Source organism: Lepidothrix coronata, unplaced genomic scaffold, assembly GCF_001604755.1.
Source record: "Lepidothrix coronata isolate B3197 unplaced genomic scaffold, Lepidothrix_coronata-1.0 Scaffold279, whole genome shotgun sequence".
NCBI classification, from domain to species: Eukaryota; Metazoa; Chordata; class Aves; order Passeriformes; family Pipridae; genus Lepidothrix; species Lepidothrix coronata.
The window spans coordinates 234,192-257,605 of record NW_016690459.1 but is presented as its reverse complement, the minus strand read 5'-3'; the positions used below and the strand labels follow the sequence as shown (position 1 = coordinate 257,605).

Sequence of the window (23,414 nt, the reverse complement as noted above, 5' to 3'; positions counted from 1 at the left end):
GGGCGAGGGCAGGCTGGGGAATCGCGGGGGTTTGAAAGTGTCTTTCTGCTTCCCTCTGCTGGTCAGACAGAGCTGTGCCCAGGGAATTCCTGAAAATCGGGGATCAGCGGGAAGGAGGGCAAAAGATAGGAGGGGTTACCTTGTGCTGTCAGCGCACAAACATTAACTCCACCGAATTTCTTTGAATGTGCTCCTGAAAAAACGCAACGTGTGCGTGTGTGTGATTGTGTGGGTGGGCGGGAGATGGCAAAAATGAACAAAAATTATTGAATTACCATTTTTCTCATCCTGTTATCAGCCGTGATTACAAAGTTAACTTAACGACCTTAACTTAGTTGCTGTTCTTGTTACAAACCAGGATCATTATCAGTGGCAAAAAACCCCTCCAAACAAAGGCTTAAACTTCAAACATTTTTGTTGCTCACTTGGTTATACTGAAATCTCTTTGACTGAGACTAAAATCTGGTTTTTTCCCCCTAGTTTGAGCTCACTTTCCTATGGTGTTTATAAGGACTGGAGGAAATCTTGAAACCCCAAAGGAACAGCCAATGATGATGAGATTCTGAATATGGAGATACAGGAAAATGCAAATCCAAGCCCAGCTTTCATTTTAAATGGGAGGTGCAAGAGAAAGGCAAATCTAACATTAGCACAGTGTTCCAGCCAGGAAATCAGCAGTCACTTCTGCATTTCATTTCCCTGTTTTATTTAAGAAGCAAATTGAGGGGGAGTGGGAGGATAAAGAGCCCTTGGAAGCTCTGCTGCTGCTGAATGGGCTGTGACTCAGTGCTCTAAATCACTTTTGCAGATTGTCCTCATTTAATGAGTCAGGGACTTGAACAACCACGGGGATGACCCTCCCCAAACTGGAGAGCTGAGGGGAGATGCTGAACATCCCAGATCCTGCCCAGAGAAGCCGTGGCTGCTCCATCCCTGGAAGTGTCCAAATGCCAGGTTGGAACAACCTGGGATAGTGGAAGGTGGATGATCTTTAATGTCCCTTCCAATCCATGGAAATGTAAGTGGGATTGTGCCCAAGGACAACACAGGCCTTCAGCTGAGCCCTGCAACTGCAGGGCAGAGGTTTGAGTCACTGCTGGGACAGGGGAGGTGGTGGGATGAGGAGCTGGGCAGTGCCACAGGGCACATTTGATGGCATTTCTTAGTCCCTTGTCCTGATTTGACCCCAAGGAGAGAAATTTAGGACCTCAAACAGCTCTAACCTGCTGTGGATATAAATAGTATCAGGTATCACTTCATTTGTTCCATTAATGGACCCTCTGCTGTGCCTTGAGTGAAAAACCTTCACGTGGTTGGGGCTTTTACTCCCCCGCTGTGCTGTAAGTGCTGTTTATTTTGGGGACATGTCACCAAGCGATGCTTTTGCGTTTCACGTGCCTCGCCCTCCGGGACATCCCTGAGCACCAGTGGGGAGGCAGGAATCCAGTTCAGATCCCGTTCCAGTGTCCCTGCTCAGTGTGGCACCGGGATTTTTAGTTCTAAAACCAGTCCCAGGCGCTCAGGGGCTGCAGGGCAGGGGCTGAAGGGCTGTTTTGACAGAGATGGGACAGGGCAGCCTGAGAGCTGCCAGCACACGGGGCGATGGCTCAGGGGCCAGAGGAGTCAGGTGAAGCCCCAGGTGAAGCCTGAGGAGAAGCCCCAAGCGGAACCCCAGGTGGACCCTGGGTGGCGACACCGGAAGTCCGCTCGGGGCCGCGCCCCGCCCAAGTGAGGCGCCGCGGTGAATGCCGGGAAGGGCACCGCTGGGAGCGGCGGTACCTGTGCGGGGAGCACTGTGCACACCCCATTGCCCCGCCCCGGTGAGGTGTAGGGTCGGTACGTCCCGGTACCTCCCGGTACCTGCCGGTGCATCCCCGGCCCATCCCCGTCCCCCGGCGGGGCCGGCGCGGAGGGAACGCGGACACCCCGTTGCCGTGACAACCTCCGCCCCCGCTCTCCTCCAATCACCGCGCCCGTTACTTTTGGAACGGAAGTAGGCGCCCAATCACAGGCGAGCTCTCAGGGCCGCCGCGGCTGATTTAAGGTGGCTCGTCGGAGGAGCTTCGCGCATGCGCCTTAAGGCGGCTGTGGCTGCGCCACCGGACACATCGCTGTCGCTGTGCCCAAGGCGCGCGGGAGGGACGGGTTCCCCGGGGCAGGGCGGGGGCCCCCAACTGTCCGTGCGGCCCTGGACCGGGGAGCTCCCCCGGAGCCCCAGGAGGGGCCCGCGGGGCCTCCCCACCCCAACCGAGCGGCGGAACGCGGCTCCTTCCGCCTCGCCCTTCAGAGCTCTGCGCCCATTCGCTGGGCCGGGTCCCGCCCCCGCGCGGCAGCCAATCCTCCCGCACAACTGCGGCCCGGCCGTGGATTGACAGCGCTGGCGGCCAATCGGAGGAGCCGGGCGGGGACCGCCCGCGGCGCTGACCGGGACCCGGAGTTGTGGCCGAGGCCGGGGGCGGCGGGGGAAGGACGGGCCGCACCTGAGGGACAGGTCAGGGACAGGTGAGTGGCGGNCCCCGGGGCAGGGCGGGGGCCCCCAACTGTCCGTGCGGCCCTGGACCGGGGAGCTCCCCCGGAGCCCCAGGAGGGGCCCGCGGGGCCTCCCCACCCCAACCGAGCGGCGGAACGCGGCTCCTTCCGCCTCGCCCTTCAGAGCTCTGCGCCCATTCGCTGGGCCGGGTCCCGCCCCCGCGCGGCAGCCAATCCTCCCGCACAACTGCGGCCCGGCCGTGGATTGACAGCGCTGGCGGCCAATCGGAGGAGCCGGGCGGGGACCGCCCGCGGCGCTGACCGGGACCCGGAGTTGTGGCCGAGGCCGGGGGCGGCGGGGGAAGGACGGGCCGCACCTGAGGGACAGGTCAGGGACAGGTGAGTGGCGGGGCCGTCCCGTCCCGGAGTGCCCGGGACTCCGCAGGGTTCGGTGGGGAACAACCCGGGGCTGGGCTGGGCAGGGCGGCCCGGCCCGGGGGTGTGTGGGGACACCCCCTGCCCGGCCCGGGCTCTGCGCTGGGGGTTCGCTCACACCGGGAGGGGGATTTGCCCCCCCCCCTCCCCTCACAGCGGGGGTTTTTGCCGTTTCCTGCCCGGACTGAGGTGCTGCCCCTGTTCCCCCCGCGCTGGAGGCTCGGGGCGGGTTAAAGGCACCAGGGTGGGCTCAGGGGGGTTGCGGTGCCCAGCCCAGCACAGGGCGGTCCTGCTGCCTCATTTTCCAGGGTCCCGTGCTGGGATGCTCAGTCTGCACCATTCCCGGGGGTCTGATGGCCTGAGGACGTGTCACGGGTGGGGGGGGATCACCCCCTCTCTGCCTGTAAACCTGCATCTCCTTCCATACCAGGCAGGGGTGATGCCGGTGCTCCCTGAGGGAGAAGGAGCCATCACGGTGTGCAGGGAGCTCAGACAGACTCTCTGTGGTGCTTGCCAGACACTTACGATGAGTTTGACTCCGGGGAATTCCGGCTCCTAGGAATTCCGGCTCCCCACTGCTCACAGGGATTGCACTGGGATGACCTCTGGGAGCAGCTCTGTCATCCCCAGCACGTGGGGATGGGGTGACTCATGTACTGCTGGTCCTCAACAAACCCCAGGGGTACAGGCAGGAGGAGAATGAAAAGCAGCTCTTGCAGGACTTCAGAGACTTTGTGGTGCTGTTAAATGCCAGCTGAGTGTGTCACCCCTGGGGCCCAGCCAGCTCAGAGCTCTTGTAAAGCCAAGTCTGTAGGAGTTTCTGTCCAGGTTTGTAAGAAGACATTTAAAATCTGCTTTCTCTGCTGAGAGTTTGTTTCCAGGGGTGGTTTTTTTTCTGTGGCCTAACCTTCAGCAGGATTTCACTGCAGGATTTTGGACCACTGATTTGATTTTATCTAATTCTTTTTTTTTTTTTTTTTTTTTTTTTTTTTCCCTTAGTGTCACCTTGGAGGAATATAACCCTACTGCCCCACTGACTGGTGGCAATAGTGGCTCATCTGCCCTTCTGTCTGTTCTATCCCAGTGTGGGCTGGTGGGGAAGGAAAGCACTGACAACCTGCAGAGAATCTGTGCTTCACTGAACTAATTGTTGCTTGGCCAAGGAAACAGGATGGATGGGAAGGAGAGGTACCAAAAGCTGGTTCCAGCAAGGTCCACGTCTCATCTTTAAAGAGAAGTTCCAGCATCAGAGAGGCTGAAAAGCAAACACTCCAAAGAACCAAAATGGAAGGAGGCAACAGCCCAAATCTGCAACTCCAGCAGCTCCCCTTGGCCACAGCAGCAGTTTCTGTGCAGCCACACACAGACTCCTTCTCCTACAAGGTCAGATTCCCACCCCAGTCCACCCCTAGAAGGCCCTGACTGTTGGATTGAGCTGATAATGCTGCTCTGTTTGGGTTACTCTTTGCAGAAAGTGCTCTGTGTATCCAGCCACTTCTGGGTGTTACATGCTCCTGTATAGTGAGAGAAAGAAAGTCTGTGTCTGCAGAGCAGCCAAAGTGAAGGAAGGGCTGGCAGTTAAAAGATGGGGGTGTCTGAAGGTGTTTAAGTGCAGTAAATTCTGCCAGGTTGTTCTGGTTTGCTGTGTATTCAAGGGCTTGAATTTCGGGTGGGTCAGCCCACAGCCATGCAGAGCCTGCACTTGGGATGGGATGTGTTCTCCAGCTGGGAACAGGGCTGTTCCCAGCTCAGCTTCCTCTGAACCTCTGGTTCTGAAGGTGCTCAGAAAACCTCAGCAAGAAGGGCTTTTTTTTTTTTTTGCTGGACAAAGTACTCAGAGCCCACAGTCCTGGGTCCTTGTTGACCCAACTGCTGGTGACCTGTGGCTCTCACAGCCCAGAAAACTCTGATCACACAGTGACATCCTTGTGCCACCTTCACTGTGTGTGGGGGGAGATCTCCCAGGTGGTTTTGGGTGAGTCTGATTTTTGTACATCCCGATGAGGAGATTTTTGTTCCACTTGAGATCTGAGAGTTCTTGTTTTACTGTGTATGAGAAAATCAAGATTCCTACATTCACTGTGCAGGGAGGGATGTGAGCTGAGTTATCCCAAATCAGTCCAAGGGGGGACTGGACTGTATTTTGGAGACCAGCACTGAATGAACAGTGCTAAAGACATCTGGTGAGATTTAGGCAGTTGTTGGGAGCACACAAATGCTAAAAGGCCTGGCTTAGCCTCAGGCTCCTCACTCCTACTCCACATTTCCTTTGTGACTCAACCTGCTTTACAGCCTGTTTTATTTCAAATTCCACCTTTATAGATCGTGGGAATTATTGCTGAGCTGGGAATGCCAGTGCAGAAGGAGCCGGGAGTCTGCTGGGAGCTGTTACCAGTGACTTTTGGAATAACTGGTTCATATAAACAGCATAAAATCTGTGACAATTGAGCTGCCTCATCAGATGGGCTGAATTACTGAGTGAACCAGCAGCTGTTACAAGTGGAAAAGAGCAAAAGAGGTTCCTGATCCATACTGTGGAATTCCAGGACAATAAACATCCTCATGAAAGGAGTTTTCTCAAAGGGAATGAGTGACAGGATGGTTGTGTTTGGCTTTATCTTCCTCCCCTGAAGTCTCTTGGAGAAAGTGGTTGTTAGGGGTTTTCACCTGAGTTCACAGCTTTGGGACTCAGGGACTTCTCTGGGTTGCCCCAGATCAGCAGAAAGGGAGGAAGATAAACAGGTTTTATTGACAGGTGGGTGTTGGACTAGATGACCTTCAGAGCTCCTTTCCAACCCAAACTATGCTATGTTTCAGGAACAGTTTTAAAAGTCTTTCTTCCAGAGTGTGCAAAAAACCCTCCCAATCCCTTGGCTGAACTGAATGCCTGTGTGTTCCCTTTGTTTTTACAGGAGAACTTGATTGGGGCATTACTGGCTATTTTTGGGCACCTTGTCAGCAGCATTGCACTCAACCTGCAGGTGAGTGTCCTGAAGCAAATATTCATCCTGCACCAAAAACATCCACCACGACCAACCTGCTTGGCTTCTGTTCCGTTCTCTTTTGCAGAAGTACAGCCACATCAGGCTGGCAGGCTCCAAAGACCCCAGGGCCTACTTCAAAACCAAGACCTGGTGGTGTGGGTTCCTCCTGCTGGTGCTGGGAGAACTGGGAGTGTTTTCCTCCTATGCCTTTGCTCCTCTCTCCCTGATTGTGCCACTCAGTGCAGTGTCTGTCATAGGTAAGGAGGAATCTGAGTGTGTTCCAGTGGCACATTCCTGGTTGATCCCACAACTCACTGTTTCTCTTTCCTTTTTTTTTTTTTTTTATAGCTAGTGCAATCATAGGGATTATATTTATTAAAGAAAAATGGAAGCCCAAGGAATTTTTGAGTAAGTTCTACAATTCCTTTTCGGTTTTCCTCTCTGTCTACAAGCCATTCAACACACATAGCATGGCCTCTCAAGAATTATACAGTCATTATTTTATATTATTATTAGAGGGATGGCAAGGTCTCCATGGTATCTGTTGGAATAAAGGTGTCATCTCATCCACTGTTGGTTACAGATGGATATTTTTTTCTCAGACTTGTGCCAAATCACCAGAATCTCACAGATCTTAGAAATTCAAGGAACTGCAGGATTTGAGGATCCTGGCTCTCCAGGATGAAGCTGCAGCCCTAAATGTGAGGCACAGGGAAATCAGTGTTTGCAGAACTGGGGCATTCATCCCTGCATTCCCTAGGAAAAGGGCCGTGCAGGGCAGGATAAGCCCCACATACACATTTGTAGCTCTGTTTGTTTAGCAGATCCTCTCTGGGCTCAGCTGTTTGTCCCAGCTCCCACACACCCACTGCCCAGGGCTCGATGGCTCTGATATTTTGGAAGTGGGGCACTGAGTCACCCCCAGGAATGTTCAGGATGGTCAGGTGTGGTGTTAATTCCACGCACCCACACCAAACTCCTTAACTCTGCCCTCTCTCTCCTGTCCTGGCTGCAAGGACGTTACGTCCTGTCCTTCGTAGGCTGTGGTCTGGCAGTTGTGGGGACTTACCTGCTGGTGACATTTGGACCCAACAGCCACGAGAAGATGACAGCAGAAAACATCACCAGGCACTTAGTGAGCTGGCCATTCCTGCTCTACATGGTAAGGTGGCCCAGGAAATGGGGGATGGTTTTCTCAACGTGCCTGATTTGGGAGTTTCCCTTCAAGCATTATTTTTCCTTCTGGTTGCTGCCAATGTTCCTTGTACTCACTGATGAACCTCTGGCAGCTTTTCCAGGTGTCAGGCACAAGCACAGCTTAGAACTCTCCCGTTCCTTCTCTGAATTATTCTGTTAGGACTTAAAAGATATTTAGTTTGGAAGTTACTGTGCTTGCAGCTGGGCTTTTTCTACACTGATTTTTCTCACTGGAACCATTACTTTCTCACTGAAAATCTTATGAAATCTGTCATTTTATATTTGAGAGGAGCTTGGCCATTAACTGAGACTTGTGCTTCAGGGATCACTTACAGAACCTCGTTACAGAAAGCAGGCTGAGATCTCTGATGGGAATATTCAGTCAGGATTATTTGATCTGCTGCTTTACCATAAATATAATGTCTAAAGTGTCCCATGTTTCCTGTTCTGCAAGAAACCACTGAATAGCTCATTTAACTGATTCTAAGATCATGCTAAATTTAATCTATAATTGTGGGGGATCCCCATTTTCCTTTGATTTGCCCTGTTGTGTAATTCCAGTGTTTGTCTGGCTCAGAATCCCATTTACTGCCAACCCCATCATTTTTAATATTCTCATTTCTGTCTTTTGTAGCTTGTGGAGATCATTGTTTTCTGCCTGCTGCTGTATTTTTACAAGGAGAAAAACTACATTGTAGTTATTCTTCTGCTGGTGGCTTTGCTGGGTAAGTTGATGTGGAGTTGTAAGATCTTTAAACAGTAAACTACAGTAAATTGAGGCATCTCTGGCATTTAGGGGATTATATTGACCTAATTAATGCCATAAAATGCACCAATCTGCTCCAGAACTGTTACTACAAATGCTGGACATCTTTGCAAATGACCTTTGAACAATTAAGGCTTATTTCCCATAAGGAGGAATAATCTGCCAAGCACAGAAAGTGCAAGTTATTTATTTAATTTTAATTTTAATCTGTGCACACAAAGCACGGTATTCAGTGAATAAATGGGGCTGGTCCAGTGGAGGAAAGAGAGGATCTGACCTACAAGAGTCTTCTTGGCTCTGGGAAGATTTGCTGTGAGGGTAAGGAAATGAGAAATACTTTGCCCTGCCAATGTGTCCCTGTTGAAACTGGGAGAGTCTCTGGGCTTGGAGTCAAATATATCCCTAAAGTGTACACTGGGATCCTGCAGTGACTGTGGAAAGGGCAGCACTTCACTGGCACCTTTCTCCACATTAATCTGGGTTTGTTTTTAAAGAAACTCTACTCAATTAAACTTTAAAAAGGGTGAATAAAGCAAGGCAGTGACTCAGTCTGACACACTTAAATCTGTGTCTCAGTCCTCAGTGTTTGCTATTTATGCAACTTCAGTCACTGCAGTGTCTTTTACTCTTTTTTTCTTTGTTTTTTTTTTTTTTTTGAACTGTTTGGGGCTGGATTTCAGTCACTGATACCTCAAAGGCCCTGTGAATTACAGACAAAGCAACTACACTAATTCTGAATGGCTTTTAAAAGAGGGAGAAGAAGGTTCTTTCTGAATCTTGCTTTGAAAACTTCCTCAGCTTTTATGAACCAAGCCAGATGAAGATTTGTATCCTTCCATCATGTGACAGCACTTGGAGAAGAAACAGTAAATGCTCTGTAGACATGGGGATTGTGATACAGAAAGGTTCAGGGACTTGCTGAAGTTGTTGGGAATAAAACTGGCAGAGCTGGTGCTAAAAGGGGCAGTTTGCACCCCTCGTTTGGCTGGAAAAGGGGGGGTCAGGTTTCTGTAGGTTGTTTGGAGCTTCCTGCCGGTGCTCCAGCTGAGTGTGGTGAACTTCCATGACCTTCCCCAGGTTCCATGACGGTGGTGACTGTGAAGGCTGTGGCAGGGATGATTGTTGTCTCCATCCAAGGGACCCTGCAGCTGGACTCCCCCATATTCTACATCATGTTGGTGTGTATGATTGCCACAGCCATCTACCAGGCCACGTAAGCCCTTCACTCTTTGTGTGTCTGTCATTGTTCTGGTGCTTTGGGCTGCTTGTTACCCCTCCAAAAAGCTCTGATTAAAACTATCCATTCTTCTCTTCTGTGACCTGTCCTCAGATCCACCTCACAGCAGCCTGGGATAATGGTGGGCTTTGCTTTTTCCGTGCAGTGACACTGCCAAGTAGTTTTAATCCCAAACGTGGATACACATCATCCAAGCATTTGCAACACAATTTTAGGAATGAAATGGTGGTAAATCAGATCCAGTTATCTGTGCACTGGCTAAAATCAAACTGTAGAATCAGTGTTGTTGAAAATGTGTCTGTTTTTAGCTTTTTTTTTCTTCCCCTTTGCACTTGCAATAACATGAAAACCCAGTAGCAGCAGGGATAAAAAGCTTCTCAAAATGTGAGTGGCCCTGAGGTCACTCATTCCAAGGGATGCTGCTGCTGCTGCTTTAGTGAGAAAAATGATTAATTTTCTAAATCTATGCATCACTTCTGCAAGGTGTTTCCAGAAAGAGTATCCCTGCAAATGAAGCTGTGTTGTCTGTGACTCTGTTGCAGGTTTTTAGCTCAAGCCTCACAGCTCTATGACTCAGCTCAGATTGCCAGTGTTGGCTACATCCTGTCCACAGCAGCAGCAATTTCAGCAGGTAAGGGCACAAACCTTCCCAAAAGAAGGGCCAAAGATTTTGGAAAATAATCCTCACTCCCAACTGAGGAAGGTGAACACTCAGCAAGATGATGACTTGTATTTTCTTGTCATCTTTGTTTGGTTTTTCCTTCAAAAAAACATGAACTATCCCATTAGACTGTGTTAAAATTTTCTGTTAAGTGCTGTCACTTTATTAAAACTGCAGGGGATCTTTAGATTTGAGACTATTACTACTCATTCCATGCAGGGTGATGTGTGATCTTAGATGTGCAGTTCAGTACACAGCTCAGTTTTCTCCTGGTTGAATTTTATCTAGATTTTGTGCCACACAGTGTACAAACCTGTTTGCTTCCTCTGCTCAGAGGTGTTGGGATCTCTCCCCAATAGTCTTGTTGTTGTATCCAGAGTGCAGCTGCTCAAAAGAGGCTTTTTTTTCTTTCTGCATTTCTCCAGTTTCAGCCCTTGCCCACGGTAGCAAAGCTTTGTCTGCAGGAACAAAGATGAGCATTTGCAACCCCTGGGGCTCAGACCTGAGGAACAGCCTTTGTAAGGTTTTGTTCTCCTCACTTAAACATATGAGCAAAGCTGGGGGAAACAAACACACAAAAAACCAAAGCCCAGCACTCAAGAGAGTGCATTTGTCTGGCAGTGCTGGATACTCTGTGCACAGAGTAGTTTATTTCTCTGCTTGGAATAGAGGGCAATAACTTCCCCCAAAAATTGCACAGGGCTTTTTAATGCTCCTCTTCAGTGTCATGAGAGACTCTGTCCTTGTATTTATTTCCTGTCATGTCCCAGGTTCTCAGATCCATCAGCTTATTTACTTTACTTCAGTTAAAAATGCAAAGAGTAGGACCCAGAACATGTGTCCTGCTGACACCCAGGACACCAAGGATGTTTATCTCGAGAGGTTTGAGCTGGATCTTAATTGTTTGGGGTCAAGAGTTTGTATCCTGTTGCAGTTAGATCCAGTTACAGCAGTGGAGCTGTTTTGGGAGCGAAACTCTTCAGAAGATTTGTCAGTAATTTTGTGTTAAAACAGAAATCAGGCCACCTTTTTCTATTTCGAGATCATTAACAAAACAAAGGTGCTGACTATAAAAATAGGGAGCTTGCCTGCTGTGGTTTCTGGAGGGATTAGTGCTGGAGGTGTAACTGGAGGGGGAAAGATGTAATGACTTATTTCCTTTTGAAGGAGCGACTTTTTACTTGGACTTCACGGGTGAAGATGTTCTCCATATATGTATGTTTGCACTGGGGTAAGTCTTCGAGTTTCCTTGAGAGAAAACTGGACAGTATTGCTTCATGTGACTCAAACTTTAAAAATACATCTCTACTTTAAAAATATGTCCCTGCTGGAGGTACAAACTGTCTTGGAGGAGGACAGACTGCAAACACTTTCTGTGGCAGAGCTCAGTGTCGTGTCTGGGTGATGCTGGGAGCTCTAGAAAGGTTGTGTAACACTCAGTAATGCACAATTACAACATTAATCACTAAATCTTTTACTGGCTGTCCTGGAGATCAGCTCAGATGTTGGGTCATAGGGGCTGCTTTTCGAGCTACCTGCTCATGAATCTGGAAGAACTGTAGAATAACTAAAAGAAACCATTTCTGGGGAATCTGTTTGAGGTTTTGCACCTTCACTGAACTGTGACTGACTTCTGGAGTCTGGTTCTTGGGGCACATAGATCAGTAGAACATTTCCTGTGTCTTGATGTAATTAGCTCTCCATAATCAGGGGACATTCTGAAATGGCTTTTAGATAAGGAAAGAAAAAAAAAAAACAAAACACAATTGGGAGATTATTGTTTTGAACTGCACCTTCCTCTGTGGACCCACTGGAAAAATCCAGATCAGTGGTTGTTACTGTGTTTACCTACGGGAAGCCTTTCAAAGGTCAGGCTGCTAAATCCTGGAATTTCATCAAAGGAAACCAAATGTTGACATGCTGCCTTTCCCCTTCAGTTAGTCAAGGTTAATTCATTAATTAACATGAAAAATTTCCCTGTGTTCTGATAAGGAAGAGGGGACATTGTGCTGAGTGCTGGGTGGGTTTCAGTGCTGGTGGAGGGGGCTCAGCTGGGGCAGTGCTCTGGAATTCTGACTTTGCAGTTCTTGAACTTCATAGCTCTGAATCCTCTCTGGAGCTACAGAGTAGGCACTGTGGAAAAGCAACTTGCAACATTGTGTGCCCTCCCTTTTCAGTGATCTCAGTAATGTTGTCCTTCTCCCTCAGGTGCCTCATAGCATTCCTGGGTGTTTTCCTGATCACAAGAAACAGGAAGAAGCCTGTGCCCTTTGAACCATACATATCCATGGATGCCATGCCAGGTAACAGGAAAAATCCAGGGGTTCCTCACTCTTTGGGAGTGTTGGGTTCCCAGTGAGAGCTCAGGCTCTGGGCTCTGTTCAGTGTCAGAGGGATCAGAGAGTTGTGGTGTTTCCTGTGGTTTTCCTTCTGGTTTTTTTGTGCCTCATGAAGGGTTTGTGCATGTTTTGCACAGAGCAGACAGGGGATGATGATGTGCCACTGGGATGCCACTGGGTCCCTGGCACCAGGGGATGTCCTGTCCTGTCACAACAGCCTTGTCCAGTTGGCTGCTCTCCAGGGATATATGCTTGGGATTGGGATTGGTCCAGCAAGAAGAGCTGATTATTGGGGAAGGCTGAGATAGTGCAAGAGGCAGAGGCCAGGGGGAGCAGGAATTTCCTTTGGGAAGCACAGCTAAACTCTCTGGTGAGCTGTATGAGAGTTATGCAGCACTTGATGGATAACTGACTGCCATCCCTCATTCCCTTGGAGCTCATTTCCCCATTAGCTGCTCCAGTGCTGAGCACAAAACCATCCTGTCTTTCATTTAACACTCGAGGAACTGCTGAGCTGGAAAACAGGGAGACCTGATAATTCACTGATTGAACAGAGCACAGGAAAGATGCATTTTTGTCCCTAAGCATTGAATCTCTGCTCTCTCCAGGCATGCAGAACATGCATGACAAAGGGATTGCAGTCCAGCCTGACCTCAAAGCTTCCTTTTCCTACGGAGCCCTGGAGAACAACGACACCATGCCTGAGATTTACACTCCCGCCACGCTGCCCATCGTGCAGGAGCAACACGGTTCCAAAGGAGTCTCTGCCCCACCCTACCGGGTGCTGGAGCACAGCAAAAAGGAGTGAGTGACCTTCAAAGGACTGATTTGAATCCTCAGAAGTCTGACCTTTTATTTATTTACCCATTAAAATACAAGCAAGTGTGAAGCCAACCCTGACAGAGCTGAAAGCTCGTCTCCAGCTGAACTTTCCAGGCTGATTATTAAAATAAGCAACTCTTTATAGCTGTGAAGTTGAAAAGGAGTAAATCCCAGTTCTGCATGGAATTGTGCTGGCTGGAAGTGTGAAATGGGGAGTGCAGCACCATGGAACTGATGAGAGAGCAGATGCTGTGGGAAGAGAAGTGACTGTGCAATTTTTAGTCCTGCTGGGAGTGGGTTTATCTCCAGCCAGAAGTTTTCAGGAGTGGCTCACAGAGAGAGAGAAGAGCAGGATTTAATCTTTCATTTATAGAGACAGATGGATTTGCAGGAAGGCTGTAAATCCTCTCGTGTCTGGTGTGACCACTGACTTACTTAACACGGCAATAAATGGAATTGTTTTCGAGCACCAACACTGGAACTTACTGGTGGTTTTAGAGCAGCAGAACTGCTCAGAGTGAACAAGCTGCTCGAGTCCTTCAGACCACGAATTTTTGGGCACTTCCTGTACAACTGTTCTCTGGCTGGTGTTGAACACAAGCACTGAGGATGTTGAGTTGTTTTTAGAGCACCACTGGATTATATGTCGGCTTAGAACAAAGATTATTTGCCAGTTTTCTGTTCCACGGCAGGAGCTTCAAGTTGGATTAACTGGTGCAGAGGGAACACTGAGAGGTACAAGGGCGAGGAGAAATGAGGATAATGTGACTGGATCTGGTGGGGAATTTTATATAATTTTTCATGATGTCTTAATTATTTATCACGTTTATTTTTGTTCTGCTTGAGGCAGCGTGTCCAACTTCAGTGGTCCCAAATACAGGTGGTGACATTCCTTAGTTCAAAAGCTCAGTCTGGGTCTTATAAACTGGGATCCTCCCCCCCCCTTTTTTTTTTTCTTTTAAAAAAAGGAAGAAAATACTTGTCTACTCTTATGGATGACCTAAGGAGAAAAGAGAGGTGTGCACAGGACTGTAACAATAACTGAGCTTTGTGTACTTGTGATATTTATCTTTCCAGCTTCCAACAGATGGCCAGGAGCTGATATGGAGGGAGAATAGACAGGAGGGGGGGAGAAGGGGGACTTGTCAAGTGAAAAAGGACAAAGTACAGCGTTTACTGGTATAGCCAAGTTATCCTGGCACTTTGGTATCCTTGTCCTCTCTAAAAGTTGGGTTTTTTTTTTCTGTGAAACTCAATTTTAGGTCTGTTTGGTGTGTCTTGGGCTGTAAGCACAGTGAGGTGTCTCCAGGACCTTGGAAGACTGTATTTGAAAGGAATTGTGCATTTTTAAGTGGTTACTCTAATACCAAAGTGTTTGGGAGGATCCCGGACTTGGGACAGTTTCTTTCTGCCTTTATTTATTTTTATGTCTTAAATTGACTCGTGGCCAGTTTCTGTTCCCACTTCCAAAGATCCCCTGATTGTGCTGGCTGACTCCACTGACTTGTACAGAGTTTTTCCAGGTTCTTGCTGTTGTGTAGGACAACAGACCTGTTCTTTTGCAGAGATTTGCCTTGTCAGCTCCGAAGACTAAATTAACCTGGACATACTTTTTGCTCTGGCATTTTTGTGCAGCTTAGAAGAATTAAAACCTTCCCCCCTGTACAGAGGAGGTGTCCAGGGGCCCTACCTGGGTGAAGTTTCTTCACCAGTCTGACAATTCAGATCTTATCAGTGGCATCCCCTACACTGCAACCTCATGAAACCTCGAGAAATAACAGCTTTTCTTTTCCCCTCAATCCCTTTCTGTGTTTAAGCAAGATCAGGATGTTGATGGGCTGATGCTGCCAGAGCATTCATTCATCTGCTGGAGCTGCAGTGACACTGATTTACTGCCTTTGGATCCTGGTAATCAATGGTGAATTTATGGGCAGCTTTTGTTCATTAACAATGCCAGATGAAGTCATGCAGGGAGGCTGAATGGGAAGGGCACAGGAGTGCTGCCTTTCCTTATCTCTTCCCTTTTAATCAACCAGGCAGTGGCTGTTTTGACCTATTAGTTCTGCCACCACAGAACACAGCTTGAAAACAGGCTGTGCTAAACCACTGACAGCTACAAACACCCTTAACGTGGCAATATTCTCTGTGTTTAATTATTACAGATGCTGCTGTGGTATAAAATAATTCATCAGAAGGGCCTAAATGTTTTGCTGTTGACATCTGTCTCAGGATGGTCCTGTGTGTAACAGAACGTGGTTTCTCAGTATTTAAAAAGTGCAGGTGACCAAGCACAGACTTTGCAGCAATAAATGATTGCTTTGGGGGTTTTTTTCTCCTCATCACAGGCCCTGACATCCTGAGAGGTGGGCACAGAGTGCTCTGCCAGGGGACACAGCTGCTCTGCCTGGCTTGTGCTTCTCCTGCAAGCTGCTCTCTGGCCTGAATCAGGGATTTCTTTTTCTGTAAACTCCCCAATTTCCCCAGCCCTGACTGACTCCTGACCTTCCTCTCTGCACAGAGCCCTCAGGTGTGTCAGCACTTCTGCTCTGAGTGAAATTTCCTCCAGCCATAACTTGAGCTTTTGTGTCACTGTGTGGTTTTGGCTCTTTTTTTCTTTAGAATCTTTGAAAGAAGAGTCTTGCTCCAAAGCTTTACATAACCATGTTTTATTTACACAGTCTCTGTGTGTTCAAATAATTCTGCTTAATAATGACAGTTCCATTTACCTGCAGCCACAGGGAAAAACTCCCTTTATCAGCCTTTGGAGACTTCCTGACAAAGGACTCCAGGGGAGGTGGTGTCTTGTTTCTACAGCACATAAATCACAATATTTTTGATTCTCCTGCCACATCAGTAGAGCCTGAGGTGTTCCTTGGGCCTCAACTCCAGGCACTGAGGGAGGGGTTGCATTGTGGGACTGATGGATTGCACCTCACTCCTGTTTTCTGCTGGTGTTCCACACTTGAATTTTAAAATGTGGGGGTTTTGGGGGTTTTTTTTGTATCATGTACTTCCCCCTTTCTTGCTTTTTCTCCCAGGCTTCCAAAAAATCTTATTTTCTGCTCTCTAGCCCAGTCTTACAGCTGAGAAGGCACAAGCAGGGCCCTGAGAGGCCAAGGATCTTATTTAAACCTGACTTGTAGGACTTTCTGTCAGTGGCAGGGTAGAGCTCAGGATTGAACTAAACTCCTCACCTCCCTTCTGGTTCAGAGAAGCTGAAACAGGGAAGGTACTTGTACCTTCAGGTCTGAATTTTGAGTATTTGTTAGTCTGAGGTGACAATGGCCATGCCCAGGATTGCAGCAAATATTTACAGCTGAGCAGCACGGGGAGGTTTAAAGGAGAGGGAAAAAGAATAAAACTGAGGCACAGCACATTTTTAACATGTGAATGTCAGCCCTGCAGTGTGACCCCCAGGGAGGCAGGGCCCTGCTCACAGCACAGCACCCACAGATTCCCAAAGGTGAAGGATTTTTCAGCACCAGGAGCTGTTTCCTTCACTAAACTGTGGAACAGCTCCTTGGCTCTGTCTCTGGCTTCTTCATCCAATGTGAACTGTGACATCTCTTTGCCTCCACACTGTGTGGCTTCTCAATGCACCAGAGCACTTAATACACTGTCAGTGTGTATTTTATGTGTAATTTAATGCTGTGCAGCACAGCTCCTGTGCTGGCTGAATGTATAAAATGACCTGCCTTCAGTGTTGTCTCGTTCACATAAAAGTGTGTAAATAAATCAAGCTTTACAGTATTGCACTATCAGGATAACTGCTTCATTTTTCACAAGCAATGTTGCATGTCTGTTTAATTCTGTTTGTCTTTTAGGTGAGGCCTTTGGAAATGAAACTTTAAATAAAAAGATTGTGGTAAAATGAAACTTTGAATAAAAGGTTGTTGTAAAACTGATAGAATTCTGGCTTGCTCCATGCTCTGGGAATAGCTTTAATTGGCCTTAAATGTCTTGAGAGAAGTTAAGGCAGAATTTATTTTACTAAAATGTGTATTGAAAGGCCTGTCTGTCTGTTTTTTAACAGGGCACTCTTAAATGAAATGCAGATTGATGTGTTTTGGGGCTGCAGCTTTACATGACAGCTTTACATGACATGTCCAAGTATTTGGTGTCAGCTGTAGGAATTGGGCAATTTACTTAAAAAACTTTGTTTTACAGGGCTTAAAAAAATAAATTAGCATTTATTATTTTGGAGAAGAGCTTGAAAAGGTGATCCAAGGATAATCTAAAGGAGTGGGGAGACACAACCCCAAAATCACTGGTGGCTTGACTCATGAGTTTTTTACTGAAATTGTTCTCTGAGACAGCCAAGCCCTCTGATACAAGCTGGGAATGCTCTGCTGGAGGAGTTGTCATCCTTCAGCTCCAGGGCACAATGTCTTTGATACAGGAGCAGCTTCACTGCCATTTAGAGATCTAGAGACAGTCGTAAATAAATTTAGAATAGTGGGGACGCAGCTTAATCGACTGCTTGCCAACTTAATTAACACTTAACAGATGGGTTTTAGTCCAGGGGGATAAGAGGGATAACCCTCAGGATACTCCTAATTAAATGTATCTCTTGGGGTCCCAAACCACAAAGGGAAAAAAAACCCCAAAAACAATCCAAGAGCAGCCTCAGCTGCTTTGGTGTTAAAGAGCTGCACTTGATTGAATCCCTGGACAATGCTGGCAGAAGCAGCTTCCCCAAGCCCCAGAATTTCTGATAAATGTGGTAATAATTTGTTGACATCAATCATTTAAGGGTTAGTGTCTTGGATAACAGACAAGTGTTTTAAGTGCTAATATCAAGTGATGGCAATTGAGCCAGATGTCAGGAGCTTTACAGAAACACGTGCTACTGAGGAGGTGTTATTTCAAGTAAGACAGAAGTATTTAAAATGCCTCTGAAATGGCCATAAACGTTGGGAGTTTGTGGTATTAAAGCAGAATATATTGCTGGCCAGGGAGGAAGAATGTGGTATTGGAACAATGAAGTATGTGACTGCAGCAAGGGAAGGCTGAGGTAACTGAGAGTAACCAACTACCACCTAAATTTGCACGGCATCCAAATTGCAGAATCCCTTTACCTGGGCAGGTGAGACTGATCTTACCTTTCTAAAGTGAGTTCTGCTCTGCTGTTTTCTTATGAGGGAAAGGCCTGCCCTGTGCACAAATAAATCACCAGCCTGGTGGAGAAGACCAGCTGAGAGCTGCTTTATCCCCTTAAAAAAATTTAGAATAAAAAGCATTTCAACCACAGAGATTTATAGTGTTCGTGTCTAAAGCCCACACTGTCTTCTGGCTTTCCAAGCGAGGACAAAGCCGTTGAACTAAATGTTTGCGTCGCCGAAATCCGATAGCCAAATGCGGCCAAACAAAGGAACGCTGCTTTGTGTTTTGAGAGGTGAAGGGACGCAGGCATCGATTTATCAGCCGGCTCAGATGACGGGCTGCCTCAAACCGTCTGACGGCTGGGATTAAAGCCGAGATTTACTCCCACTGTCACTGTTCCCACCTGGCAGCTGGCCAGGGCTGCCCAGAAATCCCCCCTGCAGGAGCAGCATCTGTGCCGGCACACGGAGCACCCCCCGAGCCCCCTGCCCTGCCCGCGGCCCTGCCGGGACAACCCCCGGCGCTCCCCGGACCTCCGGCAACAGGCGACTGAACTGTGGAATCACAGAGCCGTGGGATGGTTTGGGCTGGAAGGGACCTTGGAGACGATCCGGTTCCACAGGCAGGGACATCTGCCACTATCCCCGAACCGTGGGATGGTTTGGGCTGGAAGGGACCTAAAAGATGATCCGGTTCCAGGGGCAGGGACATGTCCCGCTATCCCAGAACCGTGGGATGGTTTGGGCTGGAAGGGACCTTGGAGACGATCCGGTTCCAGGGGCAGGGACATCTGCCACTATCCCCGAACCGTGGGATGGTTTGGGCTGGAAGGGACCTAAAAGATGATCCGGTTCCAGGGGCAGGGACATGTCCCGCTATCCCAGAACCGTGGGATGGTTTGGGCTGGAAGGGACCTAAAAGATGATCCAGTTCCACAGGCAGGGACATCTGCCACTATCCCAGAATCGTGGGATGGTTTGGGCTGGAAGGGACCTTGGAGACGATCCGGTTCCAGGGGCAGGGACACCTCCCGCTATCCCAGAACCGTGGGATGGTTTGGGCTGGAAGGGACCTTGGAGACGATCCGGTTCCAGGGGCAGGGACACCTCCCGCTATCCCAGAACCGTGGGATGGTTTGGGACGATCCGGTTCCAGGGGCAGGGACACCTCCCGCCATCCCGGGCTGCTCCGACCTGGCCTCGGGCGCTCCCAGGGGCGGGGCGGCCGCGGCTCCTCTGGGCAGCTCTGAAGCGGCTCCTTCCTCCGTGCTCGGCCCCGCCAGAGCCGCCGGCTCTTCTCCAGATGCAGCTCCGAGGGCGATGTGCGGAATTTTTAAATAAATTTAAATAAACCCCCCCCCCCAACCTCAGCCATTGCCGAGCCCACGTGACCCGCCCGGCGCGACCCCTCAGCGGGGCGGGGCATGCGCGGGGCCGCCCCTCCCTCCTTTCCCCTCCCTCTCCCTCTCTCCCCTCCCTTACTCCCTCTCCCTCCTCTTCTCCCTCTCCCTCCCTCTCTCCCTCCCTCCATCCGGGTCACCGACCCCCTCCCCGCCGCTCCCGGAGGCGCTGGGGGACGGGGAAGGCGGGTGGCGCGCGCAGGCGCGTTCCCGCCTCTCCCGCCGCTCCCGCGCCGTGCCCGTGCGCGCTCCCGCCGCTCCGGCCCCACACGGGCACCGCTCCTCGGTCGGTGCGCGCTCCCGCCGCTCCGGCCCCACAGCGGGGACACCGCGGTGCGCGCTCCCGCCGCCCCGCCCGCAGGTGAGGGGAGGCCCGGCCCGGGCCGAGCGCTCCGAGCCGCGGGTGGGGAAGTTGTTGTTGTTGTTGTTTTTCTCTCCCTTAGGGCGGACCCCGAGGGTTTGGGGGGGGTTTAATTAAAGAATATCCCCAGCGAGGGCTCCGGCCGGGGCGGGGGGTGACCCCCGGCCCCTGCGCTCGCCCGGGGCAGCTCCGCGGGGTGTGGGATCGTGGGGTGGGTGGGTTGGGAAGGGACCTCCAAGAACATCCAGTGCCACCCCCTGCCCTGGGCAGGGACACCTTCCACCAGCCCAGGTTGCTCCAAGCTCTGTCCAACCCGGCCTTGGACATTTCCAGGGCTGGGGCAGCCGCAGCTCCTCTGGGCACCCCGTGCCAGGGCCTGCCCACCCTCCCAGGGAAGGATTTCTGCCCCTCAGCTCCTCGGGGAGGATTCTGTTGCTGTAGGAATCGCCAGGTGCAGCCCTCACGTTGAGGGTTTTCGGGAGGGTGGGATGTGACTGTGAGGGAGCTGCTCCTGCTCAGCTGCTCAGAGGATGCCCAGGAAAACCCCCCGGTGCTGCCTGTGCCGGGGAAGAACTGAAGCCCCCGGTGGCAGAAGCTGCTTCGCTTAAATTTCAGAAGGTTTTTTTAGCTCTTTTTGAACTTGGAGTTTGCTTTCGAGCGTTTGAGCGGCCCCTGTCACCCGGTGTTTAAGTGGTAAGCAGGTATTAATTCCCAGAAGAAAGGGCTGAGTGAAAGGTCTGATCCCAGTGGCTTTAGTTCTTGGGATCCTCTCAGTCGAGCTGTGTGAGGGTGTTAAATCTGAAACGAGCAAATAGTTTGCTAATGAGTATTGCAGTGAAATCGCTTTTAATTTGTTTATTGCAGTTAATACTCTTGTAAGAGTTAGCTGATCGTAATAGGAATTAGCTGGTTGTAATTTGCATTTGCATATCTCCATTCATAGATAAGTAGGAACCTCTCACCTTTCCAGGGAGGTAAGTGAAGAAATTCCCTTTTTTCCTAGGGAAGGTGAAGCAGAGTGTTTTGGCTGTTGAACTGATAATCACATTCCTGTACCTGTCTCAAGCTTGGAGTGCCCTTCTTCTGGTTTTAATGCTTTCTAATAATTGCATAATCAAATAATTCTGCCTGATCTCTTTAAAATATCACTTCTCACAGGGCTGTTTGTCACTGGACTTGTTAATTAACGTTCACACATCAGTCTTACCTGTCTCATCTGATGCCAGGGAAGGTGTTGGATATTCTTGCATTGCTCAGTAACCAGGTGCTCTGATACTGATTTGGGTGAAGTCATGAAAAACGAGTAACATGAGAAAAAAACCCTCAGAATTAACCATGTAGGTTTATGATTAAAAAGAATAGAACTATGATGCATTCTTAATGAAGGAAGAACCACAGCATAATTGAAGTAGCTTTTGTAGCTCAGTGTTCTCTACAGAAGCTTTTCAGATTTTGGTTTTACAGCAGGAAATGCTGTGCTGGAAATTACACAGAGCTGTTGATGTTGCTGCTAAAATTGATTCTATTAAATCCCTTCCCCTGCAAGCTGCAGGAATTCAAGGGAATAACTGCATTGTGTTCTGCAGCTTAACCATGTCCAGGTTTCCACTCTTGTTCTTTAAAGCAATGAGATGATTTCTGGGAATTAAATTTGTGTTACTGGCTGAGGAAGGAATTTAATCTGCTTCCTGGCACGGGGAGGGTTAAACTGCCCCAGCTCCCCGGTGTCATTTACACTCCTCACTGGAGACCTGCTGCCTTTTCACAGGGCAGAAAATTTAACCCAGTCGGGTATTTTCCTGCTGTATTTAAATCTTAAAACAGGATGGTTTCGGATCTAATCAAGAGCTGGGGACAGGGTGTTTTCCATCAGGATTCTTAAACTCTGCAGACCTGCAGAGCGTCTCCTCAGTGCAACAGTTCCCCCCTGTGCAGGGTTTGACGTGTGCCGTGATGCCACACGTTGCTGGTCAGCAAAAAATTGGGATTTTCCAAGTATGAAGGGACAATGACACAGTGGTGAGCAGAGGGCAGGCCTGCAGTGCAGGGACACCAGGGCTGTCACCTCAGCTCTGGGCCCAGAACCCAGATGTGCACCTGGTTTAATCCCCGTGGGGTTTGGAGGCGGGAGGGCAGAGGTGGTTGGTTGCCTGTTTTTCACAGGGAGCTGGATGGAGCGACTCAGGACACAGAGTGAAGGTGCAGGGACTGCCAGCTGAATTTATTCACTGTTAAGATGATAACTGGGCAGGTTTGTGTGCACCTCTTGACAGTCACAGTGACTGTGCAACCATCACCTTCTGTCCACTTCACAGGGAACTCGAGTTGTTCAGTGGTACAGAAATTAATTGTAGAGAAGCTGGGTGCTCTGGCTCTTTTCTTGGCTTTTTTTCCCCCCTTTCCTTTTTCATCCCTCCTCTCTGACTGTGTGTGTGCTGTCTGGGATATCTGAGCTCCTGGCACTTGTCTGCAAACACTTCTGTTTGTTATTGATCCCTCTCCTGCTCCTGAGTCGATTTGGCAAAGACCTTTCCTTAATTGTGTTGCCTGCCCTACCATCAGTCTTGCCTTTTACTTTTCCATTTGTCACCTTTTCCTTTACAAAACTGCCCTGTTCTGTTCCACCACAAGTCGTGGCAATAACGTGGATGTCTTCTTTTTTTTTTTTCTTCTTCCAAAATGCAAAAGGAGTTTCAGAGTTTTAGAACCTCCTCGTGCTGGAACTTTGAACTTAATTATAATTCTCTGAATCAACCAAATTTGGAAAAAGAAGGAAAAACTGAGATTTTTTTTTTCCCCCCACACACAATGCATTCTTTAGGTCTTTTAAGCTGATGTTTTAGAACCAAAGGCAATCCAGGGCTGGAATGTTGCTTTGAATTCCACCTTGGCTGGACTGGAGGAGTGTCTGTGTCCTGCTGCCTGGTTTGCTGAGCCCAGATTTCTCCCAGAGCCAGATGGTGCCTTTTGTTTTTTCCCTTGTTGGCGCATTTTTGTTCCCTTTTCTCTTCCTTCCTTGTGTGAATCAGCGAGCACAAAAAAGGAGGTTTCCACCAGCAACTCATTTTCTTCCATTTCCATCCTTTCTGTGACATTGAGGAGCTTTTCCTGGAGAAATTCAGGAAATGTTCCCAGGTCTGTGGCTGAGTTTGTGGGGGTTTGGCTGAAGGGGTGACAGGGACTGGGGCAGTTACAGGAGCACAGGATCCTTCCAACAGCTTTTGTTCCACTGATTTAACTCATTTAATGGAGTATCACACCTTAGGTGTGTCCCAGAGCAGTTTGGAAATACTTAAAACCATTTATCCTAAATATTTTTCCCTCATTCTTACGTGTTTTTTTTCACCTTAAGTGCAAAGTGTTTGTGTGTTGTTAATTAGAAATCTTGTCTTAATGTTTTCCCATGAGTGAGAGTGGGTTTATTCTGCATTTTTAATGTGGTTTTGTTTCAGTTCACGGCATTTCTCAGTGTCTGCTTCAAAAGAATAAGCTGATATTCCAAATGAGACCATTGCCAATGAAACACCAGTATATTTACCTATCTTTTTTTAGTGTTATGTGATAAATTAACACTCTTTCCAAAGGTAGATCCAGTGCAGTTCCATGTTTTCTCTCATTTGCAGTGTGATAACCTCAAGATT

The 23,414-nt window shown here is 48.9% G+C and overlaps 2 protein-coding genes across 4 annotated transcripts in view; both read left to right on the top strand.

The window, feature by feature from the left end:
* The first annotated feature begins 2,115 nt into the window (after positions 1 to 2,115).
* On the top strand, positions 2,116 to 16,815 carry NIPAL3 (NIPA like domain containing 3). Of its 2 annotated transcripts, none has more exons than XM_017836581.1 (12): positions 2,116 to 2,502; positions 3,904 to 4,287; positions 5,817 to 5,885; positions 5,974 to 6,145; positions 6,237 to 6,296; positions 6,905 to 7,050; positions 7,720 to 7,810; positions 8,929 to 9,064; positions 9,631 to 9,719; positions 10,917 to 10,980; positions 11,958 to 12,052; positions 12,697 to 16,815. In XM_017836581.1, exons 2-12 carry the CDS (start codon positions 4,189 to 4,191, stop codon positions 12,894 to 12,896), a joined length of 1,221 nt encoding a protein of 406 aa, XP_017692070.1. In that variant the 5' UTR covers positions 2,116 to 2,502; positions 3,904 to 4,188; the 3' UTR covers positions 12,897 to 16,815. The 2 variants fall into 2 exon arrangements, with proteins under 2 accessions (XP_017692070.1, XP_017692069.1); XM_017836580.1 differs by lacking the exon at positions 2,116 to 2,502 and adding an exon at positions 2,539 to 2,868.
* Positions 16,816 to 19,676: 2,861 nt separating this feature from the next.
* Positions 19,677 to 23,414, top strand: part of RCAN3 (RCAN family member 3) — an 8,864-nt gene continuing 5,126 nt past the window's right edge. Inside the window, exon 1 of one of the 2 annotated variants that reach the window (XM_017836591.1) lies at positions 19,677 to 19,773. The gene's annotated coding sequence lies outside the window, so the exon portion shown is untranslated. Of the gene's footprint in view, positions 19,774 to 23,397 lie in introns of those variants that run through there. The other variant, XM_017836590.1, reaches the window with a different exon arrangement.